The following is a 16,663-nucleotide window of genomic DNA, read 5'->3' on the forward strand; positions in this document are numbered from 1 at the left end:
CCCATTTATCATGAATAGTTTGTCAACATTTTTTATTTTTATATATTCAAAAATAGAAATGTATATGGAAATATTTTTCTGATAGATAAAATTAAAATAAAATATTACTATTTAAGTCTTAAATGTGTAAACATTGTTTTGGTTTGTTTTGTTTGATTGACATAATTTAAATAATGAACAAATTAAATGAAAATAAAACAGATAATGTGAATTTACAATTTCTAATTAGTTTTATAAAATGTATTATTAAACATTTTCATTATGGGACATAAATGTCTACACCTTGTGATATATGTTGTGTTGATGGATACACAAATCTACAATACAATTACAAACTATTCTCTTCTATATCTTAAGACTAAACACCATAAATAATAAAAAAATGACATGAGTACATCATATGAAAAGCCAGATTTAATCGACGGTAAATCTATTTGTAAAAAATTTAGTAAATGGAAAATTGTTTAAATGTTTATAGACAATGGTAATGCTTGTAAATATATTACGATGACTATATTATGTGTGTATAAATGATCAAATTCACTCATGTACAAAACCTAGATGCATCCTTACACTCTTTAGGTTTAGGTATTATGTATGTCACTTTTTATGTATGTCATCCACTATCTGCAAATACAAAATTCCATATTTAAATATAAATAACAAAATTGTGAACCTACAATAAAATAAAAATAAGACTCACCCCATATAAAATATAGGAGATTAATGATGGACTTTGGTTACATATTCAACATCATCTGCCGTTTTCTTTTCTAAAACCATTGCACACTCGTATTCCAAGCTATGCAGGGTTAATTTTCTCAGTGGCCGATGAAAATATTCTTTTTATGAAACGATTTATGTAGTGTGTGCAACTTTAAAAAGATATATACTGCTCAAAGATAGTTAGGGTTAGTAGGATCAAAATCTCAATAAATAAATACTTAATTGTATATTACTTTAATTTCTCAGGCAAAATAAAAGCTGAATTAACAGCATATCTTGATTAAATATCTTTTAATCAGTATTTTAGTGAATCAATAATTCAAATTTTCTTAAAATTTTGGGAGTTTTTGAAACTATCCAAAAATCCAATCAAATATTTGATCAAGGTATGCTGTTAATTTCGGGAGTAGTAAATTATTTAATTGTTTCTTGCAAATATTTTTTCTTTCGTTATCATTTATAGCATTTTGAAATGATACTACAATTAGGGTCGGTTGAAAGGTATATTAGTTAGTATAATTTAAATATTTCATAATTAAGCAAGTAATTAAACTAAGATCATATTCTAAGATACTTTCCGAGATTTTGGTTTTAATTTCCGAGATTATGTTAACTTCCCTTATAAATTAAACACATCTTTATTATTTTAGAAGATATTGTAAGATTGAATTTTACTAATCGATGGACTTAAAGATTATGTTGCTAATTATGTGGTTAGGTTTTAATTGGTTGTTTTAATTCTACTCTAATTATGGGGTTGATTTATTTAGATCTTATGATAGGTTTTAATTCCTTCCGATTTTTATGTGTTAATGTGTTAAANGAAAAATCCAATCAAATATTTGATCAAGGTATGTTGTTAATTTCGGGAGTAGTAAATTATTTAATTGTTTCTTGCAAATATTTTTTCTTTCGTTATCATTTATAGCATTTTGAAATGATACTACAATTAGGGTCGGTTGAAAGGTATATTAGTTAGTATAATTTAAATATTTCATAATTAAGCAAGTAATTAAACTAAGATCATATTCTAAGATACTTTCCGAGATTTTGGTTTTAATTTCCGAGATTATGTTAACTTCCCTTATAAATTAAACACATCTTTATTATTTTAGAAGATATTGTAAGATTGAATTTTACTAATCGATGGACTTAAAGATTATGTTGCTAATTATGTGGTTAGGTTTTAATTGGTTGTTTTAATTCTACTCTAATTATGGGGGTTGATTTATTTAGATTTTATGATAGGTTTTAATTCCTTCCGATTTTTATGTGTTAATGTGTTAAAATCATTTAATATTTGTTCTATCAAACTGTTTGGCTATAAGTATACATATTCTTATTCTTATTTGAGTGACGTTTCATGTAATAATCTCTTAATCTATGTCTACTTATTAAAAATGCTTCCCTTTTAATAATATAGATGTAATTTTTTTTGATATCAATATATTTGATTTGCCAGAAAAAAATTATAATGGATAAGTAAGTAATCATGAATAACCGTTAATAAATATAATTTAAAAAGTGAAGGTAATATTGTTCACTCAAAAATAAGAAATAGATACCAAAATCAAAATGATATAAACATTTGAAGAATTCTTTAAAGTAATTATCATAAATAGAAAATACAGATGCAAAAAATTGGTATCAACTCGATCACTATTTATTATGTCAAAACAAAAAGTCTCTATTAATTGATTATATCGACCATTTATTTTTGTTGGATTGGCAAATTGTCAACGTCAAGAATTAGTTGTTCTTCTTACTAAAATTAATTATTACATTTGACTTTTCTTGTTATAATCCAAATCCAGAACGTAACAGATACCTTTCAATTATCTTGTTCTTTTCACTGTACAGATTGTAGTTATTACAGTTAGAGATACTAGGATCTCTAATCTTTTTTTTTTTTTTTTTTTTNAACGATCTCTTAATCTGTTTTGTAAGGAAATTAGGCTTTAATTGATACTATTTAAACATTTTTTTTCTTCCCATGAATATGTCCGCTTGTAAAGGAAGAAGAATCGTTACGTTATAAGGATCACATCATCACAATCAAAGATAGAAGAATAATAAAAAATTCTTATCTTTTTTTTTATCCGATCATGAATGTGAGAGACGATGAAAAAACTCCGGCGGAGACTCACGGCGGAGCAGAAAAGAACGAACCACCGGGAGATAAAAAATGGCGATTTAATTCTCCTCTGGCTCAAGTGACTTTAATGGGATTCGTCTGTTTCTGTTGTCCAGGAATGTTCAACGCTCTCTCCGGCATGGGAGGCGGTGGTCAAGTAGATCCAACCGCCGTTAACAACGCTAACACCGCCGTTTACACCGCTTTCACCGTTTTCGGGGTTTTAGGCGGCGCGTTTTACAACGTNGAACAAAAAAAAAAGTGACAGATACGAGAACGAGAGCATATATGCTCAAGGTGTGATTAACAAATCATTAGAACAGATATGAGAACGAGAGCATATAAAATTAGAACAAAGCTTTCAATTTTTTTTTTAACAAATCCTTCGAAATAACACCTCTTAAGGTGTAATTTGTTCAATTGGATTCTTTATGTAAAAATGTATCTAAAGTTTCCTAAAATCTCCTAAAATCTCTGTTATGGTTTTTTAGAAAAATAAAAGTTATGTTTTGAATAACAGTAGATTTGATATGATTTTTACAAATTGTTTATTGAATAACAAAATTCCAGATTCAATAACATTAGATTTGGCAAGTGATTTGAAAATCACAAGTTGAATAACATGTGATTTTTAAACAAATCCAAATCCTCCAAAATACATCTTTCAATACACCCCCCTAGGATCTCTAATCTGTTTTGTAAGGAAATTAGGCTTAATTGATACTATTTAATATTTTTCCTTCCCATGAATATGTCCGCTAGTAAAGGAAGAATCGTAACATTAAGGATCACAATCAAAAGATCCGTGCTTTGAGTTTACGAGAAAGAATAATAAAAAGTCTCATCTTTTTTTTCTTTTCCCGATCATGAATGTGAGAGACGATGAAAAAACTCCGGCGGAGACTCACGGCGGAGCAGAAAAGAACAAACCACCGGGAGATAAAAAATGGCGATTTAATTCTCCTCTGGCTCAAGTGACTTTAATGGGATTCGTCTGTTTCTGTTGTCCAGGAATGTTCAACGCTCTCTCCGGCATGGGAGGCGGTGGTCAAGTAGATCCAACCGCCGCTAACAACGCTAACACCGCCGTTTACACCGCTTTCACCGTTTTCGGGGTTTTAGGCGGCGCGTTTTACAACGTCCTCGGTCCACGGCTCACGTTAGCCGCTGGTTGTTCGACTTACGTTCTCTACGCCGGATCTTTCCTCTACTACAACCATCACCACCACCAAGCTTTCGCTATCGTCGCCGGAGCTTTACTCGGCTGCGGCGCTGGACTTTTATGGGCCGGGGAAGGAGCTGTGATGACGTCATACCCTCCGCCGCATCGGAAAGGTACTTACATCGCTTTGTTCTGGAGCATCTTCAATCTCGGCGGCGTCATCGGCGGGTTAATCCCGTTTATCCTAAACTACAACCGTAGCTCCGCCGCATCTGTCAACGACTCGACGTACATAGCCTTCATGTGTTTCATGTTCGCCGGCGTTCTCCTCTCGTTCGGAATCCTCCCGGCGAACTCTGTTATCCGTAACGACGGATCCAAATGCTCCGCCGTGAAATACTCCCGTCCGTCGACGGAAGCAGCCGCCGTCCTCCGGCTATTCCTCGATCGGAAAATGCTCCTCATCGTCCCAGCGGCTTGGGCTAGCAACTTCTTCTACAGCTACCAATTCAATAATGTGAATGGACTTCTCTTTAACTTAAGAACCAGAGGATTCAACAACGTCTTCTATTGGGGAGCTCAAATGGTTGGTTCTATTGCGATAGGTTACGTGATGGACTTCAGCTTTAAAAGCCGGAGAGCTCGAGGATTCGCCGGAATATCATTAGTCGCGGTGGTCGGAACAGCGATATGGGGCGGAGGGTTAGCGAATCAGCACGGTTACTCGTTGAACAATCTACCGGAGAAGAAACTTGATTTTAAAGATTCAGGTGTCGAGTTCGCGGGACCGTTTGTGTTATATATGAGCTATGGATTGTTAGATGCCATGTATCAGAGTATGGTGTATTGGTTGATAGGAGCATTGGCTGATGATTCACAGACTTTGAGTAGATATAGTGGATTCTACAAAGGAGTGCAGAGTGCAGGAGCTGCAGTGGCTTGGCAAGTGGATACTCGTAAGGTTCCGTTAATGTCACAACTTATTGTTAATTGGTCACTCACTAGTGTAAGTTATCCACTACTGGTACTTCTTGTGTACTTGTATGTTAAAGACCAAGATAATAGTGATGATCATGATGATAGTGGTAATAAGGTTTAGATGGTGTAACTTTCGGTTTTTCTGTTTTTAGTGTAACTTGATTTCAATTATGGAGCTAGCAAACAAAGATTTGAGTCTGTGAAATGTCTCTAATTCATTTTTTGTCAACTGAAATGTCTCTATTCTTTCATGGTAATTGAGTGGTGCACGTAACTTTTGTTTGAGTCTGTTTTTTGATTAGTAGTGGCGTCGTAGAAGTCAGGTTGTCTAGAGATGAAAATAACAGAGCATACAAGTTGGCTTTATAAAATGCAATCTTCATTGTAAGGATGGTGTGTTACGCACCAGTCGCATCCTTATCGACCCGCAATTCCCATATTAACCTTTTCAGAATATGCACAAAGCTAAGGGATTAAAGACAGAAAAGTAAAACTTACCCTCAGATAATAAATTACAAAACTTGAAATGTATTAATGTGAAAAAACATTGTAGGCCTCTGTTACATGATCCGGTGTGCACTATTCAAAGTGGATAGATAATCTTGGGTAAATTGGGGCACGGCTCTGACCCACTAGAACTAGAAGACGACGAGTTGTGCACGGCTTTGACCAATCAACACACCGCTATCACTATATTTGTATCCTGTATACTACTATCTTTATACAGTTCTTGAATCTGGGATCAACATAAACAACACATAATTTTATCTAATCATCGGATTCCATGGAGACCAAACAGAGTATACCTCTCCTCACACCTTATAAGATGGGACCCTTCAATCTTTCTCACAGGTACCTCTATTGTCTTTGCCTCTTTCTGCTAAACCTTCCACTAGTCCATAGTGTTTGTCGATGATTTTTGCTGCCTGTAATCTTTGGAATGTAATCAGGGTTGTTCTGGCACCATTGACCAGATCAAGATCGTATGGTAATATTCCTCAGCCTCATGCCAAATTATATTACACGCAAAGAACAACACCTGGTGGTCTTCTTATTTCCGAATCTTGTGTAGTGTCCGAGACATCATTGGGGTATATATAACTCTTCTGGATTGTAATATTCTTAGCTTAGTTACAGTTCAAACTAAATCACTAGCTTCGTTTTAACATGTGAGCTTTGTTTTTGAAGTTATCCGAATATACCTGGAATATGGACCAGAGAGCAAGTGGAAGCATGGAAGCACATCGTGGATGCTGTTCATTCGAAAGGCGGCATCTTCTTCTGCCAGATTTGGCACGGTGGCAGGGTTTTTCACCAAGGTGTGCCACTAAGTGCCTTTCTCCTTGTTGCCACTAAATTGCTTGCTTTAAATTCCTTTTTCCTTGTATACTAATTTGCTCTGTTCTTTAGACCAGCCAAATGGAGAAGCTCCTGTCTCCTCTACGGACAAGCCATTGATGTGTAAGAACATGTATGGAGGTCAGTTTATGCCTCCAAGGCGGTTAAGGACTGAAGAGATTGCCGCCATAGTCAACGACTTTAGAATTGCTGCAAGAAATGCGATGGAAGCTGGTAAGCAAAGTCTTTGGATGTGTTTAGATGTAATCAGGGTAATGGAAGTGAAAGCTAATCAAGACACTTCACATATACAAGTACAGGCTTTGATGGAGTGGAGATCCACGGCGCACACGGTTACCTGATTGATCAGTTTCTGAAAGACAACGTGAATGACAGAAGTGACGAATACGGCGGGTCACTAGAGAACCGCTGTAGATTCGCTCTGGAAGTAATCGAAGCAGTGGTGAGCGAGATCGGTTCAGATCATGTAGGAGTCAGACTCTCGCCGTTCGCAGATTACATGGAGTCTGGAGACTCGAATCCAGAAGCATTAGGACTCTACTTGGCGCAAGCTATGAACACTCATGGAATCCTTTACTGTCACGTGGTTGAACCTAGAATGAAAACCCTTGAAGGAAGCTTCGAGTGCACGGAATCGCTTATGCCGATGAGAGATGCCTTCAAAGGCACGTTCATAGTGGCTGGAGGTTATTCTAGAGATGATGGGAACAAGGCCGTGGAAGAGGGAAGAACCGATCTGGTGGCTTATGGACGGACGTTCCTGGCGAATCCTGATCTGCCGAGGAGACTAGAACTCAATGCGCCGTTGAATAAGTACGACAGATCAACGTTCTACACTTCTGATCCTGTGGTAGGCTACACAGACTACCCTTTTCTCGAGACCACAGACACAACTTCTTAAGGGGTTTCTCGAAATGCATAATTTGGAAAACATAATTTGTCAAACACATAAGGCAAAGATTTGCTTCAAGACAGCTCGGACAGTATCCAACTCTTATAAGTTCTATCATTTCAAAAACGAATGATCTGAATATATCATCACACCATTATGGAACCAAACAAATGGGTTCCAAAATTTAGATTCAAATGGCAAATGCTACAAAGAGTATAAATAAAATTGGGGGTTTAAAATAAAATATACAGAGACTCAAGGTACTAACTTGTAAATTTTTGCAACTTTGGTGTAACGCGCTATTCCTATTTGTGTCACAATCCTTGCGACGGTTCCTGTCGCCGGGAAACAAACTGAGAAGATACTGCCAGAAATGGAAAACCCGAATCACAAGCACGCGGCGGATTCGTTTTCCAGCGAGGATTTTGTGTCACCGGTGAAGAAGGCGAAGAAGTCAGAGGAGACCGGATGTGATACATCGGATGAGAAGCTGGAGATTTCCGGCGGAGAAGAAGCCGCAGCCGCCCTTTCTGATAGCCCGAGCTGTGTAGCTGAAGAGAAGAATGAATTTATGGTTGAAGCTGATGTTGCTGAAGACAAAGGAGCTAGACATACAATGGAAGATGTTTCGGTGGTTTTGCCAGACGCTTCTTTGGATTTCCCAGGGAAACTAAGGTAAACCAAAAACAAGCTTTCAGTTGAATCTAGTGTAATAATAGGACACTTCAAGCCAGTTCTGTCTGTGGGACTTGGAATTGATCCTGTTCTTATTGGTGTTGCAAAGTTGTTTGAAGGCTTGATTTGGTTGGCAAAATCATTTTTTCCGCTTGTTTTGTGAACCTGTGGGTTTCGTTTCAAAACAAAACTAGACTCTGCTGTAATGATTTGCTTGTTATGAAGGTGTGCACATTTTGCCATTTATGATGGGCATGGAGGTCGTTTAGCAGCAGAGTTTGCTAAGAAGCATCTTCACCTTAACGTTCTTTCAGCTGGGTTACCACGTGAGTTGGTCTGTTTAACTTGGTTCAGATTATTAATTAATGTCTTTATCAAAAAGCAAGACTCTTTTGATGTTACTCTGTCGGTCTCACTTCACCTTCTTTTCTGTCAAAATGTTGGATTGCTTCCTCAGCTGGATGTCAAAGTTGCTAAAAAGGCCATTCTTGAAGGTATATAAGTTCACTTCATAACTTTTTTTCAAGCATTTTAGTTATTCCGTTTTGGTTATTGAGATCCACAGATTCTGAACTGTTAAAGCAACTTTGCTATCAGGTTTCCGGAAGACCGATGAATTGCTCCTGCAAGAAAGTGTTGCAGGTAATTTGTGTATGTTTGTAACAGGTTTTTTTCGCAGCTATAAGCTCTTCACCGAAGTGTCGAATATCTGAACTTTGGGTTTGGTGCAGGAGGATGGCTAGATGGCGCCACAGCAGTGTGCGTCTGGATACTTGATCAAAAGGTATTGACCGTTGGGATGACAGTGATGGTGTCGTTCCTCGTTTGGGATTGAATATTTTGACTCTGTTTTTTCATAGAGTTCATATAATTACTTAACCTTTTCTCCAGTATTCACACCCATTCACACTCATGCGTTTTAGGTTTTTATAGCCAATATTGGTGATGCTAAGGCTGTTTTGGCACGATCCCCTACTACCAACGAATCGGAGAGTCATACAGAAGCATGGATTCCACTCAAATCAATTGTTTTGACGAGAGAGCACAAAGCAATATATCCACAAGAGCGTTCTCGCATTCAAAAGGTTAGTCTTTGATTAGCCAGAGAGTGATTTCTTCGTAAATTTGCGTACACTATGGTCTGTTAATAACTTAGTTTGGATTTCACAGTCAGGTGGTGTTATAAGCTCAAATGGACGATTACAAGGACGTCTTGAGGTTTCTAGGGCTTTTGGTGATCGTCAATTCAAGAAGGTAATGATCCTTTGGCTTCCTACTTTCTCTTGGGCCCATAATCCTTGTGACATTTTAGCTCTTTCGTGCAAAATCCTTTCGACATGTTCTTGAACCTTGCTCTGTGTCATTTCGCAACTCCAGACATTAATCTTGTCTTGAATTTGTTAGTCATCCTGAAATCCTATGAGATATTAGCATCTAACACAAGTCATTAAATCCAGTTTGGCGTCACAGCAACTCCGGACATTCATGCATTTGAATTGACTGAAAGAGAAAACTTCATGATTCTTGGTTGCGATGGATTGTGGGAGGTAAGCTCTCCGTCAGTTCTCTATAAGAACATTGCATGTGTCTTTTATACTCAAAAAATTTGGTGCTTATATAATCTACACAATGCATCCGTTTTCAGGTGTTTGGACCAAGTGATGCTGTTGGGTTTGTTCAGAAACTTTTGAAGGTAAAAATACCTACAGTTGCCAAGTCACATTGTCCTAAGAATGCAAGGGAATTTAAATGAGAGATTTCTTAGATGCTAACAGCTATTATTTTGCAGGAGGGCTTGCCTGTAAGCATGATAAGTCGCCGTCTGGTAAAAGAAGCTGTTAAAGAACGTCGTTGCAAAGACAATTGCACAGCAATCGTGATAGTCTTCAAGCGCGGATGACTAAAGAAGAGCTTGACTGACCTGTGGCTCGGGGGCATCTCTTTTTTCTGGCTTGTATGAGATATATAAACTTTGTGTTGGTTAACTCTTGTTGAGCTGTCAATGGATCAATTAAAATTCTTGAGGCAATCAAACAGAGTTCTCTTTGTATTGCAAAAGATTTCCAGAACCAAAAGTAGTTATAAATCATAGACGGCATAGTACAGGTAGTTTACAATGAATAAACCCTATTGGACAACAAAATATTATCATTGTGAATTTAGGATCCCTCTGATTTGTAATTATGCTAAAAAAATGAAAAGGAATAAATCGCCAGCTAACACAAGCAGCAGTAATTTGACAACTTAACAATGTTGTGGTCTCACGAGGCAAGAGTGCAAAACCAACAGTCTTATTGGAATTCAAGATCGAGTTTTCTCTTCAGATGGGATCTATCAGCACTACAAAATGAGCAAGGAGAAGAAGAAGCCATCAAAACACAATCAATCTAGAGACCGTAATAACAACTGACATTAGAACACATAGTGGGGGTGAAATGAGCAAGGAAAAGAAGAAGCCATCAAAACACAATCAATCTAGAGACCGTAATAACAACTGACATTAAAACACATAGTCGGGGTGAAATGACTTTGTTTTTACCTAGTGATAGTTGGCCGGTTTGGAGGTCGCTCAGCAAGGATGGTAAAATCTAATGACATGGGTGCTTGTTGATCCTTGTCAACATGAGACTTCAAACTATCAACCCTCCCACGCTCAGGCATCACTCTTCTAAGCTTACGTGGTGGTGATAACACTCTAATGGCCTCATGTTTACCGTCAGAGGATTGACCATCCAGCTTGCGAATTGGCTTTGGGAGCTTAGCCGGGTCGGTAGGAGCAGGTGCAGAAGTGAAGTACCTGAGAAAATGAAAACAAAGATGTGAGAGCAGAAAGCTATATTACTTTGCCTATAGATAGGTGGTGAACTTTATGCACCTGTGTTCTAGAGCCTGTTCAATGGAAATTCTAGCCTTTGGGTCATAGGTAAACATTTTGGACAACAAGTCGAGAGCATCATCACTCACTGCTGGAAATAAAGAACGCAGAGACGGTGCAGGGACAAATTGATACTCTACATAATCGGGAAGGTTTGTGACATCAGGCCACTGATCTGCTTTTGGTGTTCCAAAGGCAGCAAATATTTTGCTTAATTGATCGATATCACTGTTTCCCTACACAAAGGGAATTGAATAAGTAAGCATACCGAAAAATTATTGATAAAGAAGTAATTACGTAGTCTCAGAGTATAACATTCCAAAGAGATGATGATTGGACTAAGTTTTGATGTTAACCATGATTATTTGAGTAAGATTATTAACCTGAAGAAACGGTCTGCGTAACAAAAGTTCGGCGAATATGCAGCCAGCTGCCCAAACATCAACTGCAGCACCATACTGTTTTGCACCAAACAAAAGTTCCGGTGCTCTGTACCATCTAGCAAACACCTGTGCATCATCAGATGTATCAAGATATGAAGATATTGAAACAACAGAAAATAAGGTGCATTGCACGAATCTGGAAAGAAAGCTCTCACGAATTCTATAGTAATCTTAGGTGTTCAAAGGGAAACAAAATGGCAGAAATGTTACAATATGGCAACTCAAACAGTCTCACGAATTCTATAGTGATCTGCTACATCATGAAATTTGAGTTGAGACTGTTTAATACATGTAACATTTTTTGTATTATCGACAGGTGAAGCATAAATCCAGTAAAAGCATCAAGAAATTTCATCATTGCAGAGATTAGTATACAACAAGAAAACTCAAAAGAGTTTTGAAGACTTCAATCTTTCTCAATTGATCCACAGAATTACAGGTAAAAACTACCTTGATCACTTCATATATGATTAATATCCTACGAGTGAGTGTTACCATTCAATAAGATTATAGTACACCAAAAGATAAAATGGCAGTACGGAAAAAGAATACCTGATGAGTAAATTTACGATTTGGGCTACCAAATATACGAGCTAACCCAAAATCTGCAAGCTTCAGCTGTCCATCGACTCCTATTAACAAGTTATTAGGCTTCATATCCCTGAACTCAAACGACACATTAATCAATACCAAACCAAGAAGCATTACAAAAACAAAAAAGCAAGGTCTTTAATAAAAAAAAAACAAGTAACCTGTGCAAAACCCATTTATCGTGGCAATAAGCAAGTCCTTTAAACGTCATAAGTAGGTAAGATTTGATGTCGGCGGGTGAAAGGAAAATGTTGGAATCGCGGATGACAGCTTCAAGATCAGTCTCCATGAACTCAAAAACAAGATGCAAGTTCTCCTTGTGAGGAAACGCATCAATCAGAAGAATTATATGTGGATGCTTTAGCTCTTTGAGCATTTTGATTTCTCTGAGAGCTGTAATATTTACACCTTCCCTTTGTTTACCTAGCCTTATCTTCTTTATTGCTACAGTTTGTCCCGTCTGCCAAAAAAGTCACATTCAGAAGTCTCAGAACTAAAACCTACACGATTCTCAAAATTGAAAACCCAATAAATTGGTACTACCGACAGATCTTAAACCCTAATTTTCAAACAAAATTCGAAGGAAAAAAAAAATGTGACCTTAGTATCAGTGGCTTTGAAGACGACTCCATAGGTACCTTGCCCAAGAACCTCTTGTTTGAGATACCTATCAGCAACTTTCTTTGGCTGCTCCATCTCCGTCATTTTCATAATATCCCACAACCCACACTAATCGAACCCCTCTCTTCCTTTTCACGTTAAAATCACTCGATTCACTTCGATTGCTTTCTGAAATTCAAACAAAATTGGGTAAAATCGACGATGAGACGGACATGGAGGAAATTAGGGTTTCGACGTTGAGGAGCTCCGGCTCCGGTGGGGACAAAATAGCCGTTGGCGCGTTTGCAGACGCAATCGAATCGAGGGAAACAAACAAATAAAGAAGAAAAAAAAAATTGGAAAAAAAAACAAAAAGGAAACAAAACTCTCCGGTCCGAGCACTTACACGACATCGTTTCGAACATACAATGTCTTACTAACCCGGTCCGAGCCAAATCAGAAACCGATTCGGTTTTTTACATTGTCTACTAAAGCATCCGGTTTTTGAACATCGTCTATAAATATCATTTACAGTAGAAGAAGCTCTTGAGAGTTGAGGAGAAGAAGAAGAAGAAGAAGAGAGTGTAGTGTCTATGAGGAAGCAATGCGGCGACAACGACACCAGAAAGCTGTACCGCCACTTCTTCCTCGAGCAACTGCTATTTCTTCATCGATGTAATACCAAATGAAGAAAGGGTCTTTATTACTCGGCTCTTCCTCGGCGTCTTTCTTTCCCAAACTGATCTCTAGAGGATCTAAAGGTCCAATCTTTATGCGTATCTGTTCGAAGATGAAAGCTAAGATCCGATTCTTCCATGAAAACCTTCCTTCGAATGTCAATGCTCCTAATGGACCAAGATACACCCCATTCTCTATTCTCTTTCCCTGTTTCAAGAATCAAATAACACAATGTTTTGTTACTACTTCCACAATGATGTCGGCCTTCAGGACTTAAAAAGTGCCTCAAACCAAAACTTTAATAATCAGACCCTAAAGCAGTTCTAAGCTGTAGCCTTGGAAAAACTCGTGAAAGATGCCAAATCGAAAACGAGAATGACAAGCATACATGAATATATTAACAATATATGTAAGTGGTCCAATTATGTGCTAGAACCAGTTTAGAGACTTACCGCAGCATCAAATCTTTGAACAGCGGTTAGAGGGAAGTAACGACCTTTCTCCAGTTTCTTCTGTATATATTTATATAAAGGTCCCAAGTGAGTGATTTGAAAAGATCAAGACTACAGCGTTTTAACAAGAAAAAGGCCAATATGATTTTCTAATGGACCTCGGCTGTGAAGATGAGCATCCATGTTCGTCCAGGGGATTCGGTTCCACCAAGTGTTTCGAGGAATTCTGATGGATCAAGTTTAGCCTTTTCAATAGCAGAAAAAGCAGCTAAAATCTCATCTGCTGCAACTTTCCGAGTTTTTGCAGCGGTTTTTAACACACTCACGCTCTCCAGTACTTCCTGCATTTTGACAAATAAACTCTGAATCTAGAGAAGAGAACCCATAAGAGAGTCTTGCATTTGATAAAAAATAACTCCTACTATTCATGTAACTTCCATTCAATTCAACCAAAATTGCACAACTCGTATAAACCTAAGGTTCCATGAAACTCTATCTCCTAAAAGTAAACTCATAACACTTATCCAAGAGTCCCATGTTATTAATTTGACCAGAAAACTTCTATAAGCTTACTACTCCTCAGCTGGTAGTGCAAAACAACAGGAAATTCTCAGTAGGAGACTCAGTTATTTATGAAACGACTCTTCATCTGTCTACGATATCTTAAAAAACAAATCGAAATGAAGAAAGTGTGTGTACTTTGCTAGGGATTTGATCTTTTGCCGGCGGAGCAATCTCGTTCCTACCATCGATCGTGGCTTTCACCAAATGTAATCTCTCGCCACGACTAAAGAAGAGAGAAGAAGATGGGGACGAAACCCACGAAGCTAGTGAGACCATCATCGATTCTTCTCTAATAGGCTCCTCACTTTTTTCCCCAAATCATTCTTTTTTCTTCCACAATTCTACTGAGAAAAGAGAAAAACAAAAAAAAACAAAAACACGTTCTATTGTAATCCACAAGTTTTTATTTGGCTGGGAGAGTGGGAGGAGGGGCTTTCAATTAAATTTATTCGTGTCGACCGTTCTTTCTCTCAATATTACCGGACCGAATCCTTATGCAATTCAATTTTGTGCAAGTTTTAATAAAAATCAATGTAACTGATTCAATTCAGTTAGGCAATTCAACGTAACGAAAACCTTTGGACGTTATTAACAGATTCAATCCTATTCGGTTTATACCAATGAACTTTGGATGCACACAGAGGTTATTATGGATTTGAGCTGACCAAACCAAGACATTGCATCATCAGTCAGGTCGTATATAGAGCAAAGACGAGAGAAGGCTAGAAAACCGAACTTGACTAACAGATATTACGGAACAAATAGTGTTTCCTCAACTATGAAATAGCAATCTCCAAGACTCGTCGGCCAAAAGGGGAGGTAGTCATAGTAACTGTAAATTTGAACTTGACAAAAAAAAAAAAAAAAAAAAAAAAACTCTCACTCATATTCATCATAATTCTCTCTAGCTTTAAAATATCTAGAAAAACCGGTCTCAGGTTACACCTCTCCGCAGCTTGTGAATCTCAAACCTCAACTGTGCACTGTGAAAAAGGAATACGATTTGGGTGTTAGGGAAATCAGATTTCTTAGTCCAAATCATTCATGAAGCATTCTCCTAATCTCCCTCTTGGTGCAACCCGAAAGCCGTCTCCTGCTTTTCAAGGAAACAAAACCCGAGTTTAGGTTAGCCACTTTCTAAAGATTGTTCTCCCATTTGCTCTCCAAATTATTGAAATCCTAAGACTCCTCACCTTTTCTCTCACAAAATTTGGATCAAGCGCTTGAGGCAGCACTTGAGAGCTCAATCACCTTTCCAACAGCAATTGTTTTTCCTGTAGGTCATCCCAGATAATTTTGTAATCCATGCACATAAACGATGAATAAATAAATCTATTTTTCGTTGCATTTGATAGTCTCTGAAATCTTTACCTTCAGTTCGCAGAGTGAATCTTCCAAGTTGAGGGAAATCCGCAAATTTTTCAATACAGATGGAGTTCGTAACCTGCACAGATACATACAAAATTAGAACCTAAGGCTAAGAATAAATGTATGTGAGAGAGAGATAAATATAGAAGAAACCAGACCTGGATTCTACAAACGACAGCAGCACCATTCTTCACAAACAAAACTTTCTTTTTCATGGGTTTCTTTGTCTTGAGATCAATTTGGCTTTTCAATTCGATTATCTCACACTCCTCAACCACCGCATGGATGTGGAGAATTGCCTTGTAACCAGCTGTAAAAATAGCCTACAGGAGTAGCAAAATAATGAAGCCTATCTAAAACTGTAAATACCCAATTAAAACATTCAAGAATGAGTGCCTTACGTTGTCAAGCAGCTCAAGGATCTGTAGTTGGGCAATAAACTCAGTAACAACAAGGACAGGTTTTACTGCAACAGATAACAAAAATAAACTCCAGATTGGTATAGCTAAGAGAAGACAAAGATTCCAGATATCAACAATATTAAAAGAAAACAATTCACGTGTAGCTCTAAGGCCATCTGTAAGCATTACACTTACCAGTGCTGGATAAGACAAAACCTGAAAGGATGTCCTCATCTTCTATACCAGTAATACGAACTCTCAAATTCTCACCAGGTCCTGCACGTTTAACCTTATCTTCATCGCAGTATATAGCAACAACTTTCACATGTTCCTGCATTTATTCATGAACGTCATAAGGAAAACAATAAGCAGGCAAAGAAGTATGAAATGAGAAAAAAAGACAACTGAAAGTACCTTGTTTGGCATAACAACCAAGGAATCACCCTCCTTAATGCTGCCAGATTCTACTTTTCCCATAACAACAGTTCCCATGTCCTTGAATTTATCAATAATAGGCATCCTACAATCCATAAAACCGATTAGGATTAACAGAGTCTACAACATAAGAAGACAAGTTAAACAAAAGACATGTCCTCCTAAGTGGGATAAAGACATTGTCAAAGTTGGAACAGTTGCATGTGCTAAAACATGAAGAAACACGAGTCATGGATTTCCTAAATGCATCAACCAATAATCATAACAAACAACAAACAAATTGAAAAGAGAGAGAAACAAAAAAAAAAAAGGGGGGGGGGGGGGGGGGGG

The 16,663-nt window shown here is 37.5% G+C and overlaps 6 protein-coding genes across 7 annotated transcripts in view; 3 read left to right on the forward strand and 3 right to left on the reverse strand.

Moving 5' to 3' along the window:
• Window positions 3,704-5,257, forward strand: LOC104756134 (UNC93-like protein 1). The gene has a single exon (XM_010478662.2). It carries the CDS (start codon window positions 3,727-3,729, stop codon window positions 5,119-5,121), a length of 1,395 nt encoding a protein of 464 aa, XP_010476964.1. The 5' UTR covers window positions 3,704-3,726; the 3' UTR covers window positions 5,122-5,257.
• LOC104756136 (putative 12-oxophytodienoate reductase-like protein 2A) lies at window positions 5,552-7,438 on the forward strand. The gene is made up of 5 exons (XM_019239534.1): window positions 5,552-5,852; window positions 5,951-6,091; window positions 6,189-6,319; window positions 6,411-6,572; window positions 6,659-7,438. Exons 1-5 carry the CDS (start codon window positions 5,785-5,787, stop codon window positions 7,258-7,260), a joined length of 1,104 nt encoding a protein of 367 aa, XP_019095079.1. The 5' UTR covers window positions 5,552-5,784; the 3' UTR covers window positions 7,261-7,438.
• On the forward strand, window positions 7,598-9,955 carry LOC104756139 (probable protein phosphatase 2C 8). Its single transcript, XM_010478665.2, has 10 exons — window positions 7,598-7,926; window positions 8,152-8,260; window positions 8,384-8,420; window positions 8,524-8,568; window positions 8,658-8,710; window positions 8,850-9,011; window positions 9,097-9,180; window positions 9,384-9,473; window positions 9,572-9,619; window positions 9,716-9,955. The coding sequence occupies exons 1-10, from the start codon at window positions 7,625-7,627 to the stop codon at window positions 9,824-9,826; spliced, it is 1,041 nt and encodes a 346-aa protein (XP_010476967.1). The 5' UTR covers window positions 7,598-7,624; the 3' UTR covers window positions 9,827-9,955.
• On the reverse strand, window positions 9,987-12,772 carry LOC104756137 (cyclin-dependent kinase D-3). The gene is made up of 7 exons (XM_010478664.2): window positions 12,436-12,772; window positions 11,997-12,295; window positions 11,797-11,905; window positions 11,185-11,310; window positions 10,802-11,037; window positions 10,466-10,723; window positions 9,987-10,266 (listed from the first exon to the last, which is right to left on the reverse strand). The coding sequence occupies exons 1-7, from the start codon at window positions 12,544-12,546 to the stop codon at window positions 10,218-10,220; spliced, it is 1,188 nt and encodes a 395-aa protein (XP_010476966.1). The 5' UTR covers window positions 12,547-12,772; the 3' UTR covers window positions 9,987-10,217.
• On the reverse strand, window positions 12,867-14,557 carry LOC104756140. Its single transcript, XM_010478666.2, has 4 exons — window positions 14,265-14,557; window positions 13,724-13,906; window positions 13,566-13,625; window positions 12,867-13,320 (listed from the first exon to the last, which is right to left on the reverse strand). The coding sequence occupies exons 1-4, from the start codon at window positions 14,406-14,408 to the stop codon at window positions 13,027-13,029; spliced, it is 681 nt and encodes a 226-aa protein (XP_010476968.1). The 5' UTR covers window positions 14,409-14,557; the 3' UTR covers window positions 12,867-13,026.
• The window catches only part of LOC109124518 (eukaryotic peptide chain release factor GTP-binding subunit ERF3A-like), a 5,346-nt gene continuing 3,535 nt past the window's right edge, over window positions 14,853-16,663 (reverse strand). The window contains exons 14-20 of one of the 2 annotated variants that reach the window (XM_010478668.2): window positions 16,313-16,418; window positions 16,094-16,229; window positions 15,899-15,963; window positions 15,656-15,820; window positions 15,501-15,573; window positions 15,323-15,403; window positions 14,853-15,225 (exon numbers count right to left, since the gene is read on the reverse strand). In XM_010478668.2, the coding sequence (XP_010476970.1) occupies window positions 15,345-15,403; window positions 15,501-15,573; window positions 15,656-15,820; window positions 15,899-15,963; window positions 16,094-16,229; window positions 16,313-16,418 (604 nt within the window). In that variant the 3' untranslated portion in view covers window positions 14,853-15,225; window positions 15,323-15,344. The remainder of the gene's footprint in view (window positions 15,226-15,322; window positions 15,404-15,500; window positions 15,574-15,655; window positions 15,821-15,898; window positions 15,964-16,093; window positions 16,230-16,312; window positions 16,419-16,663) is intronic. The other variant, XM_010478667.2, reaches the window with a different exon arrangement.

The sequence above is a fragment of the Camelina sativa genome, chromosome 17 (genome assembly GCF_000633955.1).
Source record: "Camelina sativa cultivar DH55 chromosome 17, Cs, whole genome shotgun sequence".
Lineage (NCBI taxonomy): Eukaryota > Viridiplantae > Streptophyta > Magnoliopsida > Brassicales > Brassicaceae > Camelina > Camelina sativa.